The 18,178-nt window shown below is 29.2% G+C and overlaps 1 protein-coding gene and 1 long non-coding RNA gene across 2 annotated transcripts; one reads left to right on the forward strand and one right to left on the reverse strand.

Annotated features, from left to right (window-relative positions):
• Positions 1 to 1,377: 1,377 nt before the first annotated feature.
• LOC116405276 lies at positions 1,378 to 5,334 on the reverse strand. Its single transcript, XR_004218410.1, has 2 exons — positions 5,182 to 5,334; positions 1,378 to 1,855 (listed from the first exon to the last, which is right to left on the reverse strand). It is a non-coding gene; the product is annotated as an uncharacterized LOC116405276 (long non-coding RNA).
• Positions 5,335 to 15,268: 9,934 nt separating this feature from the next.
• Positions 15,269 to 17,182, forward strand: LOC105436147 (uncharacterized protein At4g13230). Its single transcript, XM_011660866.2, has 3 exons — positions 15,269 to 15,476; positions 16,106 to 16,219; positions 16,800 to 17,182. Exons 1-3 carry the CDS (start codon positions 15,363 to 15,365, stop codon positions 17,013 to 17,015), a joined length of 444 nt encoding a protein of 147 aa, XP_011659168.1. The 5' UTR covers positions 15,269 to 15,362; the 3' UTR covers positions 17,016 to 17,182.
• Positions 17,183 to 18,178: the final 996 nt, after the last annotated feature.

An 18,178-nucleotide genomic window follows, 5' to 3' on the forward strand; every position in this document is an offset into this window, starting at 1 on the left:
CTCCCTCTCAAAAGCTCTCTACCTGCCGTTTGAAGGAGCTCACTAAATTTACAAGTAACTGAAGCATTTGTGGACCATGAGATTGATCAAGTCCATTTATGAGTTAGTTTGATTAGATTAGGTGATACATACATGTATTACGATTAATTTATCTTTTGGATTATTGTAAAACCATTTTCGACAATGTAATTTACATTTTTATTATCAATAAAAAAATCTTTCTAAGCATATATGGATAAGTTGACTCATGTATTTAATTTATTTATATCTATCATTTATATGTCAAAAAATATGTATTGTCGTGACTTAAAAAATAGCAGCGCCAAACAAGTGTTGACATATAAGCTTTTATTAAACAGGAACAATGTCGTAACCATCATGGATTGGCCTAGTGGTAAAAAGTTAAAAGAAAATTAACTAAGAGATCATCAGTTCAATCCATGGTAGCTAAATGACGTTAATTAAAACTCTTTGGCTAGGATAAGTCGGTTATGATGTGTGTGAGAAATCAGCTAAGACATCCCCACTTTCAACATTCTCCATATCATCAAGAGATATTTGAGGATAATTATTGTCCATAGCATGAATAGTTTTCTCTTCAACATTAAAAAAAAAAAAGGAAAGACATTTTCATAGAACTTGACATCACGTGATACAAAAACTTTTTTTTCAAGATCAAATAAACTCCAGCCCTTTTTGACAAATGGGTATCCCATCACATTTACGAATTCGACTAGTAAACTTGTCACCTTCAGAATGTTGATTATTAATTAATTATGTGTGAAAGCTAGACATTCGCTAGTTTTTAAGTCACTAAATGAAGGAGCACAACCAAAGATAATCTCATAAGGAGTTTTGTTATAGATAACACTTGACAGAGTTCGTTTATTAGATAGGCAGTGGCCAAAACATATTCACACCCCAAAAATAAATTGACAATCCTCGCTGAAACCTTAAAGCACGAGCAACATTCATGTTGTTGCGATGTACCAACATAAGAGGTTTGATAAATAATTTCATTATTCGAAAAATAGTTTTCATGCAGTTAAACTCTATTCCACTGTCACTACGAGTAAGTTTCACCTTTTGAGAAAACAGTTGATCAATCATAGCAAAAAAGGACATAAACATTCTAAATACTTCTTTTTTGTTAATCAAAAGATAAACCCATACGGCTCGAGAATAATCATCCACCAAAGTCAAAAGATAACAAGCACCGCATTAAAATGGTTCATCATAAGAACCCAGTAAATTGCAGTGAATTAACTCAAATATTTGAGTGGATTTAGTATGACTTAAAAGAAAAACTACTGCACAAATGCTTAGCTCGATGATAAACTTTACAACTTTTTTTCAAATGATAATAGAATTATAAAGAAAAGGAAGCAACTTCACTATCTTTATTTGCCAACCATTTTAGCATACATTTGGGCTCCCATCATGCCCTCTAAATCAAAATATATATTATTGGTGATAATTCCATTTTCCTCCTTCTGAAAACAAGGTCGGCCACTCCACATCGCAAACTTATCGCAATAATTACGACATTGTCCATTTTGAACTTACATTAACATAGCCTTACTTTTGTTATCACCCGACAGACCTTATAACATTGAAGATAGTTGTGATCATCTCTTACAAGCCCATGTCATTTCCTTGCCTAGCCAGTTTTAAGACACAATAGAATAATAAATAAAATTCAGCAAGGGTCTAAGGGAAGGATAGAACATTGGTGGCCCAAGATTGTATGGTAAGAGTTGTTTCTGTTTTGGCCATGAAGACAGCTTGATTGTTACCAGTGTTCTTGATTATTGTCAGTGTCCAGATCTTCCAAATTTTCTAATGTGCCAAGCCTCTGATACCATGAACAAATTTATAAAAACCATATATTTGCCATTGATTCAACCATATCAGACTCTAAACACAAATGGACAGGCACATAATTGTATATATAGTTTACATAAAATGAGAGTATGGTTTACATCATATCAGAGAAGGAAAGTAATTAAAGAAAATGAATAGATATTCTTGATATCATTTTCACAACTGTCACGTGTGGGCGTGGGCAAAAATGCAATTCTTGTTCATGAATGCTGATGAGTTGGTAAGTACCCATGTAGCGTACGTGTGGGGATTAAAAATCCAGTTTTGGCCACGCAATGGAAAATGCTATCGGCAAAAGCAATGTTAGCTTTTTGTCTGAACTTATAAATGTTCGTAGAGCTTGGATGGACCAAATTTTAATATCTGTCAACATTTTGGTTGTGTTGACTGTGACTAAAATTTTTGTAGTGTCAATAGCTGAGAATACAACTAATCTAAAGAAGGACAATAAATAAGTCACAAGCAGTAATTTGATATTAATTTCTAGCTAGCAGCCAAGATATGAGAGATAGAAAATTAGGATACGCTCCTATCAATGATATCATTTATGGTCGAATAAATTTGGCTTATTTCCTTCCTTCTGAAGGAAAATGATAGAAAAGGAGGAAAGGGAAAGTATAATTAAAATTAGGTTAAAATCATATTTTAATTCTCGTATTGTTCTATTTTGGTCTCCAAACTTTTTATTTTGTTCTATTTTGGTTCCTAAACTTTTAAAAACGTTTATTTTGGTCCTCAAATATTTTTAAAAGAAAACTTATTTTGGTGATCCAGCCTTAGAATTCTATTAATTTTTTAACGGAATGATCATGTAGCTTCTATATTTGGATGGATAGACTCTAGATTATTAATATCATATTGATTAAATTAATAAATAACAAAAAAAAACTTGTTAATTCATGGGGTAGTTGTAAATTTAGCAATTAAATTCAAAATAATTAAGTATATAGCAACATTTTTAAAAATTTACAAATATAGCAAAATTTGTCAAATTCTATCAATGACATGAGTCTATCAACGATAGACCATATTGCAAATATTGGTCTATCACTGATAGACTATATGAAATATATGAGCGATACAAATCTATCAGTGATAGTTTTGCTATATTTGTAATTTTTTTAAAATTTTGCTATAACCTTAATTATTATTGCTGAAATGGTTATCCATTCCAATTTCCCTTAATTCATTCTATAAATATTTTATGCGAACAACCGGCTTGAATAATTAAATAAATCCAAATTTAAAACTAATTTTGTTCTTTTTTTCCTCCAAAACTTAAAATTTTCACATTCCTTCTTAGCTCCCTACTCATTTTGTATGTGGGAATGAATTGTATGTAGCATATATGTTAAGAAAATGTAAAATGACAATGTGTCAAAATGATGACGATCAAAATCTAGAATAAAAGGAACAACATGATTGTACTCGTGACAGAGAAGGAAAAAATGGTAAAATACATGATTAAATGGAAGTATAATAATGGTAAAATAATACACAAACTTAAATATGGAAAGAAACTAAATAATATATCAATTGAACTTGACGCAAATGAATATCATTTAAAATGGGAATAACTTAGTTTCAATCACAAAAGAAATGGCTGTTTCCTTTGTCAATCGATCTTCATTCCTTTGTCTGTATTGCTTTCCTTGTCTTTGCTGGTAATTCACTCTCTCTTCTCTATTTAAAATGTTAGGCTTTAGTTTCTATGCATTTGAACTTAGTTCATTTTCATTCATACATGCTTTTAAAATGTTCAATTTCATTCATATATACTTTCAAAAGATTCATTTTGATAATGTACTTTTAATTTTGGTTTTCTTATGTTTTAAAGAATAAAAAGAAGGCGACCATTCTAATTCATTGATTTACATTCTTAAATGATCAAAATAGTCACTTTTAGAAGTTGCTGGATCATGAAAGTACAAGGACTAAAAGAAACATTTTGAATATATAAGAACCAAAATGTACGAGTATAGGAACAAAAATGCACATTTAAAAGTACGGAGTGTGAATGTAATATTTAAACCTAATTTAATTTACCTTTACTATGTCCGTCGTCTTTGACATATCACTTATTATATCAAAAAATTATAAATTAACAAGTAAAACAAAAAAAATTATTTTAAATAACAAAATTTATAAAATATGTACAAACATAGTAAAATATCATAATTTATTTGTAATAAATCAAATAGACCAAGATAGACTATTATCTGTGTGTATCATGATACAGATTGACATAAACAGTAGTCTATGAAAATCTATTGTGGATAAACGGTGATATTTTGGTATATTTTGTAAATATTTTTCTTCATTTAGTTACTCCAACTTCCTTCATTTAATCCCATCTAATAACAAAAAAGGCTCATGTCCAAATCAAAATATGAAATTTTAAAGAAAACCAAGAATTTTCTTATATATATAGCATATGTTTTGAATAGAAAGTAGATGAATGAATGGAGATGATTATATGACATTGCAGGGAGAGGACCCGAGACAATATGTGGGCAAACGACGACTGGAGCATGTTTGGGAGTGTGCTCAGGTTTTCCAAATTGTAACCAAACTTGCCTCGATCAAGGTTATAAGGAGGGTGGTAAATGTTATTCTGATGATCTTTGTTGTTGCAATAATTTCTAATTCCTATTCTATCAACTTCTTCTTTTCAAATCCAATAAAATTACTATCTCTCTACTCTACACATTGTGTAGATGCATGACGAACTACAATATCTAAATCAACAACTATACATTTTTTATGCATGTTTCATTTAATTTTGAGAATCCTATTTTAATAGTTTAAAAATGATTCCATTCTTGTATACTCTTATTTCACTCAAATTCGATTCACTTCTCTAAATCGTACACTAAACAGTACTATAGTGAATACTGAACATACTTTGATTTCCAACGACTTTAAACACCCGATAAGCAGTTATATATATATATATATATATTTCTCGTTTTTGCAACAGATCTATCATATATAACACATAAATAGATCTAAGCTCTTAATAATTAAGTGAAAGATGTAAAGAAAGCAAAATTTTCTTTGTGTAGCTTCAAGAATAAATAAACTTTCCCTAGGCATGTACATTTTTGTCCATCTTCTTCTTCTACTTCATTATCTTTGATATTGAATTGTGTCAGTGTCTCGATATTTCTTGCCAAATCCCTATAGGTGTGAGGTTGAAGGAAAAATAGAGATTCGAATTAAGGAGAGAGTACTTTGTCAAAATGATTTTACCAAAATCAGTAATTGGTTTTTGCTAAAAGAGAAAGGCAAACTTACAACGTGTGTGATCAAGGAAGCATCTTCGTGGCATTCCCTTCTCCAAGTATTTCACCAAAATCATCAGATTTTGAACCTATATCTTCTCCACATTGGGGTGCAAGATGACCAAAGCCCAACGAATACTAGCTAATATAGTATTTGGATTTTGAACGAGTACTTCATATACTAATATACTATCCAATGTAGTATTTAAAATTACTTTCTCGACCGATTGTTATTAGATTTAACTATTAAATATACTTTTTAAATATCAATCAAATAAAGGAATAGTTGCAAATTTAGCAATTAAATTCAAATTAATTAAGTATATAACACAATTTAAAAAAATTTATAAATATAGCAAAATTTGTCAAATTCTATCAATGATATAAGTCTATCACTGATAGACTATGTTGTAAATATTGGTCTATCACTGATATACCATATGAAGTCTATCAGCGATACACGTCTATCAGTGATAATTTTGCTATATTTGCAATTTTTTTAAAATGTTGCTATATCCTTAATTATTATTGCTAAAATAGTCATTCATTGCAATTTCCCTAAAATAAATGTTTGATTGATGTTTTAAATTGAGATTTGATTTATCCATTTGAAATTTCAATAGAACCAAACACACATGCTTTTTTCAAAATAAGCTATTACCATTGCGAGATATTTAAGTCATTGTCGTATTTGGTATAACGTTTTTAATGTAATTAAAATCTCAATGGAGTATTTTTAAAAATAGCAAAAGAAATTAAAATATTTATAGATTGTAGTAAAATTTTGGATTCTAGCATTGATAGTCTTCTATCACTGTAGCATATCAATGACTATCAGTGATAGAATCTTCTATAGATGGTAAATATTTTGTAAAATCTACCATTTTTAAAAATTCCTCTAAATTTATACACCATTTATTGAAATAATTATCGAATGATATTTCATCTACTTGGAATATTAATAAAATGAAGGAAAATTGCATTAGATAACAAAAATATTTAGAGAGAGAAAAATACCTCATAACACCTCTTTTTTTTTTTTTTTTTGCATATTACAAAATTGGCTAATACGACGGTAATCAGATGGTAATATAATTTTAAATTTACTATTTTTTAAAATATAAGTGACATGAGTTCTATTATCATAATTTTTTTTTTTTTGCTATTTTTGCAAACTCTCCTAAAATGAATCTTGATATTGTTGACATATAATGGTTTTAATCCTTAAATACCGAAGCTTTTGCAAAATAGCAAAAAAGTTTATATAGGGCTCATGTAATTACATTTTTAAAATTGCAAAAGTAGCAAAAGCGGATAACCTTCTAATAACCCTATGATATATCTAGTTATTTGTCATATTTGCAACATGCAAAAAAGAGGTACTATGTGCCGCTTATTTTCTAATTTTTTTTTTTTTTTGTCATCTAATACAATTTTCCTTAAATATCCATAAACTAATACATGTATCTCTTAGTTCAAGTAATTAATAAAATTGATACCAATACACTTGATATAGCCATAAAAATAAAGGGTTTTAACTATTATAGTCTAAATAGAGGTGCCTTATTACAAGTTAGACCTAATGTTGCCAAATTTTTCATAAATTTCTTAATGAGCTTCAATTTTAAACAAATGTACATCCCAAAAGACCAAATGGTCCATCTTTATTATTAATAATATATTTAAAAAATAGAAAAAATTAAATAAGAAAAGTGGACATGTGATTAAGATTTGCATTTATAAGATATCTTATGGAAATATGGTATATGATTTATTTTATTATGGTAATATTATAACAAAATTACCCTTCAGTTATTTTTCTTTTCGTGATTTTGTTAAAAAAATTCATCCCTCTCTCATCTCTCTCTCACTTTCTAATCTCTCTCTGTCCATTCTTTCTTAGTCTATTCATCTTCTTCAAAAAATTTCGATGAATGCATATTTGTTTCATACTATTAATTATATGCATGAAATTGTAAAATATTGTATGACATGAAATTTTTTGGTAAATTTTTTTTATAAAGAAAATTTACAGCGAATGGAGTATATATGTCACGTAATTTACAATATAAACCCTTATTTATAGTCATTTAAGTATATATACCACGTGTTTTTCTTTCATTTTGTATTGTTTTTCATAATTAGCAATTTACAATAGAAGGAAACACACATGCTTTTTTCAAAATAATTAGCTATTACCAGATATTTAAGTCACTATTCGTATTTGGTATAACGTTTTTAATGTAATTAAAATCTCAATAAATTTAAACACCATTTATTGAAATAATTATTGAATGATATTTCATTTACTTGGAGTGTCAATATAAGGAAAGAAAATTGCATTAAATAACAAAAATATTTAAAGAAAAATATCTCATAACATCTCTTTTTTCATATTACAAAATTGGGTAATACAATAATCTGATTTTAAATTTATTATTTTTGTAATTTTGAAAATGTAAGTTACATGGATTCTATTATCATAAAAAAAAATTGTTATTTAATGCAATTTTCCTTAAATATCCATCAAATAATACATGTATCTCTTAGTTCAAGTAATTAATATAAGCGATACTAATACACTTGATATAGCCACAGAAATAAGGGGTTTTAACTATTATAGCTTAAATAGGGGTGCCTTGTTACAAGTTCGACTTAACCTTGCCAAATTTTTCATAAATGTCATAATAGGCATCAATTTTAAACAAATGTACATCCCAAAAGACCAAACTGTCCATCTTTATTATCAGTAATATATTAAAAAAATAGAAAAATTAAATAAGGAAAATGGACCATCAGATATGATTAAGATTTGCATTTATTATATATCATTATGTAAATATGTTATATGATTTATTTTATTATGGTAATATTATAATCAAAATTGCCCTTAGTTATTTTACTTTTCGTGATTTTGTTAAAAAGATCATCTTTCTCTCATCTCTCTCTCACTTTCTAACCCTCTCTCCGTCCATTCTTTCTTAGTCTATTCATCTACTTCAAAAAATTTCGATGAATGCATATTCGTTTCATACTATTAATTATGTGCATGAAATTGTGAAATATTGTATGCCATGAAAATTTTCGGTAATTTTTTTTATAAAGAAAATTTACAGTAAATGGAGTATATATGCCACGTAATTTACAATATATGCCCTTACTTACAGTCAGTTAAGTATATATACCACACTTTTTTCTTTCGTTTTGCATTGTTTTTCATATATTCCACATAATTTAATAATTCACTACAAGAATCCAAGGTTCTGGCGACGCAGTCGAGCGTCGCTAGAAAACCATTGTGTGTCGGTGAAGGCTACCACGAAAATAACTCGGCAACGGTGTCGTAAGAAGGTCAACACATCGGCCAAAACCGTTTGCCAATGTTGAGTCAGAGCATCGAAAATAACTCCAAGTCGACGTCCTGGTGTGCGTCGTTGTAGGAAGAGCCAATGCAACATCGACACAGCTTTGGGTGATCTCGCATCGTAAGATGACACTATTCGCAATGTGGTATGTGCGTTGGGAAAGGTTTCACCATCTTTTTTTTTATTTTGATAATTTAATTTTAACATTTTTATAATTGAATTCGATTTAATTTGATTGAAATTGTAAAACAGGTAATGTAAAATTAATAAAACATCAAGCAAATATATATTAAAATTAATTAAAATATTCCAAAGAAGACACATTTTGTTTGTAGAATAATTATAATAAACTGAAACTAAAAAACAAAACGACTAAGTGATACCTATATAAAAGTCCTCCGATGTCTTCCAACCTACAATGACACGAAATTAAAATATAAATATATATATCACCTCAAAAAGAAGTAAAAGAACGTAAAAGTTCATTAAATGAAGAAATCAAGGTCCTCTGGCTGACTTATCATTGAGTTCTACAATCATCTTCATCATTTATGCCATCTTCTAATCACTTTCCTCATGCCACAGTCTATTTTTCTCTTCTACTTCCTCAAGACGAGTTTTTAAGCATGTCAACGTGTCCTTGACGTGCATCTCTCGCTCGTGGGCTAATGCAACTAAGGAAGAACTGTCAGCAGCGTGTTAGGACTTTGGCCTAGGACCCCAATCAAAAACCTTTGAGTAGCTCGATTGTCTACCCAACACTGTCTCGCATATCTCTTCATCAAAAAGTGGTTGAAAACTCTTTGTAGTGGGCTAGGACTGAATGGTCAGCATTTGATTCTACAAAAAAATTTTGATTGATTAATAAGTTATAAAACGTGTGTAAATAAAATGTATTTACAAAATGAAGACATAAAATATAGCAGAAACATACATGAGCATCGACCATTTGGAGAGTGTGTTTCTTTGAGCAACTTCACTTGATAGATTGGATGACCCCGTCATTTAGTTAGCTCATGTGCTCGTTATATAAATGACTTGGCGCCACTATTGTGACTGTAGGGTTGCTTCGCTCTAGCAGCCCTATTCATCGATGATTGCTCCTACATGCAAATAATATCAAAATGTTACGTTAAAAAAATGAACTACCGTTTGAAAACATTAATAAATTCTAAATCACCTGAAAATGTCGGGTAAGGTAGTGCTCGCATAGAAAATGTCAATCTTCCCCACGATTCTTTAATCTGGGGGTGGGTTGGCACATGCCTGTTTAGGATCACTGAACTTCTTGAAATGACGATGGTTCTACTTCTGAACTCCTTCCAAGTGGTAAGCATCTAATGCTCAACGAACCGATTAAGTACTGGATTTGTTGTAATTATAATTAGAATATTGAAATAAGTGACTTCATAAAAATTAAATTAGTCATTGTGTTCAACTTTAATGAGTTGAATTGAAAATTTGTAATTTGGGGTTTTTAAAATTTGTAAAAGTTGCGTAAGCTGGTCAACATGAACTTCGCTCAACTGACACTTGCATGAACCTGTGGACAAAGGGTCCTAAGTTCAAATCCCCACCCCGACCTGTGCATCTTTATGAACTTTAAGGCCACAAAATGTGGAACATTCTTTTAGAAGGCTTTTGAAAACAAAGAGGTTCACATTATTTTAAAAGGCTTTTGAAACAAAGAGTGAGTTATTACCGTCTTAGTTCATTATAGATGTAATATATATTTTTCCTTTCCCAATCTTTAACAAAAGTTCAAAATTTTGTATCGTAAATTAGAATATATTTGTCTGTAAAGCAAATGCGTGTATCACATATATGTACCAAATGTATATCATGTGTATCAAGTGCTTGCTAGAATGATATCAAATGTATCATGTGCATATCACAAGTATATCAAAGTGAATATCGGTAGAGTATCAATCTATATCAATGATGTATCAGCGTGTATCAAATATATATTAGTGGTGTATTAAGGTAGGTATATCAAATGTATACAAGTAAATAAGTCTGTCTGAAGGGCCTCAATTTTCTAATTTTTTTTCCCTGACATGCAAACAAAAAAGACCTTAAATTAATTCCAAAACAATCTTCTTATTTATTAATTTACTTTTAATCATTTTTAATAATTTTGGATCGTAATTTGCTTATAAGTGGGACAATAGGGGTGTTTTAAATTTCAATAGTAAGAAAAGTCAATCACCAAAAAGAAAAATCACTTGGTTAGAATACTTCAAAAAAAATTATATTTTAAAGTAATTTTTCATTTTTCAAAATTAAATTTTTATTTTCTTTCCAAACATGATTATTTTGGAGAGGAAAGTAAACATGATCCTGACAAAAGTGATTTTATATAATATGTCAAAATCACATCACACAAACACAACCTTGAACAATATCAAAACTATTTCGTACGATATGGTGCTCATAACAATGGAAATTTTAAAATGCAGAAAATATAGACCTTGCTTTTGAATGTTGAACTCTGAAGATGATAAACTTATCAAGATATAATCTACCTACAATACAATCTAGATCTTTTAACAAAACGCTAAATTAAAATTAAAGTTTAAAATTTGAAAATATCAAAATTAAGAATTTTAGATTGAAATTTGAGAAGAGATAAACAAAATGCAACAAAATCATTTTTTTAAAATATGAAGTATGATTATCCAACCAAAAAATCTTTTGTCATATCTATATATATATACACATATAATTGATATTTATTACGTGAAATCTAACAGTTTTACCTTGATGGATCCATAAGAATTCTCATTTAAGTCTTATGATCAATAATTTTTTGGAATATAATAATAGAGATGGGCTCAATTAATTGTTACACATAAAAAAGATATTATAATCAATATATTATAAATTTGAAGTTAGGAACCAATTCCTTAGAAACTGTATACATGTTCAAATAATAATCTTTAGTTCCATGAAAATTCAAAAACTTCAAATATTATTCTGTAAAAAATTATAGAATTTCGACAAACAAAAATTGGATAACTAGACCTACAGTTACATGAAACAAGAGGAGTTGAAATGGAAACATCGCTATAAAAGGAATAAGAAGACTGTATCTCAATGATAGAGAAGAAAAAAATGGTAGAAAACATGATCTAATGGAAGCATAATAATGGTCAAATACTCAAACTCATATATGGAAAGAAACTAAATAATTAATTAGTTGATTGATTTAGAGATCAGAGATTGAAGCAAGTGAATACTATTTAAGGGGAATGAAGTTATCTTAGTTTCAATCACAAAAGAAATGGCTGTCTCCTTTGCTAACAGATCTGCATTCCTTTGCATCCTTTGTATTGCTTTTCTTGTCATTGCTGGTAATTTAATTCACACTCTCTCATTATATTGCAATTGCCACTTTTTTCTCTCTTTTAGTCCAATTTAATTTTCAATTGCTATCTATACAGTAATCTACAAATATTACACTAAAAGTAGGTTAGAATCTATTAGTGATATACTTCAACTATTGGATTTTTTTGTATTTAATTTTAAAAAAATGTGATTATACTCTTAATTATTATCATAAAATGGATATCTATTGTAACGACCAAAAATGAAATAACAATTAATTTAGATGCTTGTATTTTATTCTCTGGAGTTTTTCGAATTTATGAGGTAAAAGTATGTCCAAAATTGGTACGATAAATACTCTTTTTTCTCTTCTTTTTTTCTTGAATATCATGTTAAATATTTACTTTAAATGTTCTTTTCAAATATAGAAAAATGAATCTAGCTCATTGATAGACTTTGACAGTTTATTATAATCAAACATAGAAAGGTGCAAGTAGAATGAATCAAGACTGAAGATGACATTTGAATGAGAGTGATTTTGGGAGGAATCGAGTGTTAACCGTGTCAATAAATTGTAGGAACGGGACCAGAGGCAGCATGTGCGCAAGCGGCATGTTTGGGATCATGTTCGAATTTCCCAAATTGCAATAAAGCTTGCATCATTGCAGGGTATGAGAGTGGTGGTTCATGCACAGGAAATTATCCCTCCCTTTCTTGCTGCTGCGATTAGTTCTTCATTCCTATGATATCAACTTCTTCATTTCAATTCAATAATAAATTTCATCTTTACATATTGTATTTCTTCATTCCTGTGTAGTATGCCCATGAAGTCTTTGTAACTGAATGAAGTGGCAATATGTGAAGTATTGTACAATTGCTGCTGTTGTGCACACATTTTTATGTTTCTTCATGTTTCAAGAATCCTATTGTCATGTTAACAAAAGTGACTCTCTTTTATAAATTATCATTAGTACTATGTTTCATGTCTACATCTTTACATTTCACATGCAAATTAAAAAGACTATAATTTTGGAGAAAACTACTAGTTTAAGTTATTAAAACTCAAGGCACTTGGCTCTTGGAAATGGTCTGTTTTAATTTACTAACACCGATCTTCAACGGTTTTGGAGAAATTTTGATGTACTTCAATCGTATCAAACTACATGATAAATGAGTAGTTAAATTAAGAAGCCCAAGGTTTATTTTCTTATTCTCGTTGGCTTTAGTTATTTGACCCTATATTTGCTGGGTATTATTAAATTTAAATGGAGCATAGAAACTTGTGATAGATTGTAGGAGGAATTGAAGAAAATGCAAGAAAAGGGTGAATTGTTATCAAATAATCATCTTTATAAAACATCGTTAATATACTTAATTATTGAAGAATAGGGTGTATATTAGCATCTTAATCTTATCTTCATCTAACTTTATCATTGATACACTACAATATAAATACTAGTTATAGTAAGATGATCGTTCTAATGATATATTATGAATATATTAGACTCATGTAGGCATCTATTACAATACTAATAAATGATTATTTGAATCTATCACTAATAGAAATTTCTAAGATTTTATTTCTGATTGTTGCAGAAGTCCGTTGATCTTCGTTATCACTTTTTATCCTATATGAGAATCTTTTATTGCTATATGAATGAAACAAAATTCAAATGTAAAACAACTACTTATTTGTATTTCTTCTTATCTTTGACGATCAATGCTTTGTGGATGAAGTACAATATATGCAAATTACTTTTATGTGATAATCACAAATTGCACCTAGGCTTTTCTATGTTCATGTTTTATGTTAGTTCTATTGCAGTATTTAAAAATGATATGAATGTGATAGGTAGTTTGTGTTGTTAGAGGGTACCCTAATCATATATCCTCAATACAATAGTGATCCACTCATTCAGAAAGGATACTTTGGACAAGACGGGCAAGCCGGAGAACTCAACAGTCAACAAGAGATTAAAACATACAAAAGGCCACACAAAAACCTATCAATTAAGAGGGAAGTTGTTCATAGATCAAGGTTTTAGCCATACTACAATCAAGTCGAATGAGACCTAAAACTTATTGTCTTTTTCTTATTCTCGCTTCATTTCCATTTTCCTTGATGTGCATAAATTTCATTCACTTATTAGTTCAATGTCTATCAGTTTCATGTTCACTAAACCCTACAGCCATATACCGTCCATCAATATTTGTTGCAATGCCTTAAATTCGTTATGTGACGATAAGGATAACCTAGTATGAGGCTTCCGTTGTCCAATCAATGTGTTGAGATTCAAAGGCAACTTGTCTTTGGTGGGGGGTTTTTGAGCAACATCTTGAAAGCTCTTCAGTTTTTGTAATTGAGCAAATGCACTTATTTATGAGTTGTTTATGATTTTAACCTTAGGATTTAGAGAAGTGCAATATGTCTAAGCTCAAACCTAATAGCGTCGTTTTGTATTATGAAATATTCTCTTTAGTAAAATTGTTCTCTTTCTGCTCTATGGACGTAGTTAACATACTGTTAGATGGACGACAACGTATATTTGTATATCGATCTTTATACGTTTTTGAATTGTTTAATGTTTTAAAATGTTCATGAGACATGAGGGATTAGAAGATGCACCAATATATCTCAACTAGATTGACACCTCTTAACATTCCGCATTACACCCTAAAACCAAAAGCTATGCATTATATTCAAAAGATAAAAGAGCTAAAGAAAATTAAAGACTTTCAATTGAGACAAATATATAAAAATATATACATATTTGTTCATGAATATATCATTCATCAAAAGCATCACAATAATATCACAAATGTCAAACATACATCTCAAATAGCTACAGTGCTAGCACTATTACTTTAAATCTTAATACTTTTTTTTATTTACTTTAGAGGCTTTTTATTCTTAGTCCCTTTTGTTCTCTTTCCTTGCTTCTATGTACTATTTGGATATTATAATGAAACGGGACACTGAGGATGTTATAGAGTGTCCATCTAATGGGATATTCAGATGCACCGAACCTATTGTCCCATCATATCTTATTAAAAAAAAACATAAATCTCAAATAACAATCTAATCTAAAGATTCAAAAACAATTCCTCATAATATAAATTTAAAATAAATTAAACTAAATAGATTTCATGAATTTACCTCAACTGTGAATTAAAATACGAAATTAAATGGAAAAAAATGCAACCATGGAGGTAAAAGAAAAGAAAACTAATCAACCATGAAATGAAACCCACAAAAGAATTATTCTTAAGCCTGATTTTAACCACCAGCCATCGAGAAGAATTCGGCATGGACGTCCACACATTCATTTCCAATATGATTTTTTTAAACTCATTTTTTGCATTATAAATAGGATCAATATTTCAAAGCTTTAGAACAAAATATTATCATCAGCTGCGATCTGAATGTGATTCGAAGTGTAAAAACAAAGTGAGAAAAATTAAGTAATTAGAGATTAAGAAAAAAAGATTGTTAGACTGAAGAATGGCAAGCTTTTTGGCAACATCAGCAACCATTCCAAAGCTTCAACGTGCTGGATCTATTATTGTACACAACCCATGGAGTTCTAATGTTTTTGTCTCTCTCAGACCAAGACATGTTAGTTTTCATATTCTCTATAGTAAATACCTATTTCTTCTATGCTTTTTCTTACTTTCCACTTTGTCTTTGATCGATAAAATGGTGATATAATTAAATTTATCATATTTCAAGTTAATCGATCATTTAATATGATATTAATTAGAGGATAAGAGTCATGGGGATCATTAATCGAGAAGATGCATGGGGATCATTTAATATGTGTTTAAATCCATCTGATATCCCTTCTTCTCTAATTAACATTATATTCACTCACAAGCAAGAGATGTGTAACAATTGAACTATATCCCATTACCATATAGCTTTTAGGTAAATCAACATTTAACAAAATATTTCCTATTAACTTCGTAATTCAGAAAAAGGCTGATGATTGTTATAGGTTTTTTTTTTTCTCTCTTTGAGATAAATTGTATAACTTTGAGCATAGTTTTTATTTTCACGATACGCAAATTCATAATAGAGAGAGTCTAATAACACATTGAGTAATTATCCCAAATTGGGTTTAGGAACCAAACCATAATGCTAAATATTATTTATTAATATTTACTTTAGTTTCATTCTGAGTTATATATATATAGGTTTTTTAATGATAATAAAGAAAGATTATTGGAAATGGAAAATGTGTATAGGGAAGTTCACAGGTTACTGCAGCAGCTGCTGATGAAGCTGCTCATGTCGTGAAGCGAACCACCGAGAGGGCCGCCGAAGAAGTCAAAGATAAGGCCGTCTCTGCCGCCGATGAGGTAATTATTTAAGACAACCAACTCTTTTCACATTTTTCATACTTAAAACTTTTTTAACTTTTATATATATTTGTTTTGTTTCTTAAATAGACCCATTGGGATTGGTAGCACTTCCAGGACTTCTAAAATCAAGTGTATAATAGGATAACCTTTTGCAATTATATATATATATTGCAAAATATGTACACTATTGTTCTTCCATTAGTGACGGTCTTTATTCACTAATAGTAATCTACAATGCTATGGTCTTTTTCAGTAGACTCTATGAGTACTTGAATCTAAATTTTGCTAAGGGAACGACAGATGAAAACACATTTTTTTTTTATGTAAACATTAATCAAGACCTTAGATTTAAATACTGAATGTTTCAATAATTTAATTATTATACTCTCGGATTTGTAATGATTTCTCGTTAATCAAATTTTCTCATTTAAGCTAAAACATATTTAATGGAGAGTACATACTACATAGACTAAATTATTATGTAAAGGAATCATGAAAAACTAAAGTTGAAGATCAACAACTCATGTTAAGTATATGTTATTTTGTTTTAATGATGGGTTGTTAACGAAAAATGAAGGTGACTCAAAGAACAAAAGAAGTAGCAGGGAAGGTGAGTGAAACAGCACAAGATATGGCTGGGAAGGCAAAGCAAACAGTTGAAGATGCATGGGGATCAGTGAAGGATACAACTCAAAACATTAAACAGAAAGTGGTTGGCAAAGCTGAAGAATCTAAAGAAGCCATTAAAGACACTGCAGAAAACATCAAAAAAAATATCAAGTCTAACTGTTGATCATTCTTTAGATTTCTTCTATATTATTATTGCATTTGCATCTACTGTTTTTTCCATAATGCTTTTTCATTATGTTCCCCAATTCATACAAAATGCGAATTTTTTGTTTCTCAAGTTGGTTACCATATTCAACATTAGTGCCCATTAATTGGTATATTCAATAAAATTCTCACTATTTTCTTTATTTTGGCTTTTAAAGTCCTCAATTTAGTCTTTGCTATTAAATATATTTGTGCTTCTATCCTAATAAAGAAAAAAACACATTTTTCGTTTCCATTTGAAATATAAAGATAGAACTTCAAATTTCGTTATAAAATTTTTATTTATAAATAGATTGGACATATTTAGAAATCAATACACAATATTTAACAATATCAATAAAATATTGTTAATGTGAATTTGTATTAATAATAACAAAGTTTAAAGGTTTATAAATATGAAATTTTGCAATTGTTTGTGTAAACATTATTTTATAAATATTACATATTTGTAATATTCTTTCATGTCTACCATATGTTTTTAAATAGTTAGTATCATAGCCTATTTTGGACTAAAATGACATTTAGGGGTAAAATAAAGTGAAAGAAAAGAGGTTTAGGCCAAAAGAGAAAAAAAGGGGCGAAGTTGTGGGCAAGACAATGTCCAAGAGAGATTTTTACATGAAAATTCTTCTTTTGCCCTAATGTTTTGAAGATATGAGCTTAAATTTAAAAAATTTTAACTAAGAATTTTAGAGATAACTAAAGATAATTAAGACAGAAGATTTTGTCTTGCGTAAAGTTATTGATGGAGGATAGCTTAAGTCCAGGAGACATTTAAATGTTCGAGGAAAAATTGCTACACTGCCTTCAATTACTAGTTGGATTGAATAAGCATATCCTACACATTTCACCTTTTAATGAAGTTTTTTCTTTCTGGAATTTTTTTATAAGTAAATTTAATTTTTTGTCTGTAACTCAATAACTTTGTTGTTTGCTTCTTGCAGTGAAGGATTGGGATGCTATTAAATTTGGACTTGACAACAAAGTTTATTTTTATGCTCTCTTTCGTCAAAGATGCAAAGGTAGTTCATGAGTTGAAGAAATATCTCGAGAGTAAATAGCTTCAGATCTTTATGTTGTGCTAATAAAGACAATTTGGATGCTGCATTTTTGCTAGTTTGT

This window comes from Cucumis sativus, chromosome 7, assembly GCF_000004075.3.
Source record: "Cucumis sativus cultivar 9930 chromosome 7, Cucumber_9930_V3, whole genome shotgun sequence".
Lineage (NCBI taxonomy): Eukaryota > Viridiplantae > Streptophyta > Magnoliopsida > Cucurbitales > Cucurbitaceae > Cucumis > Cucumis sativus.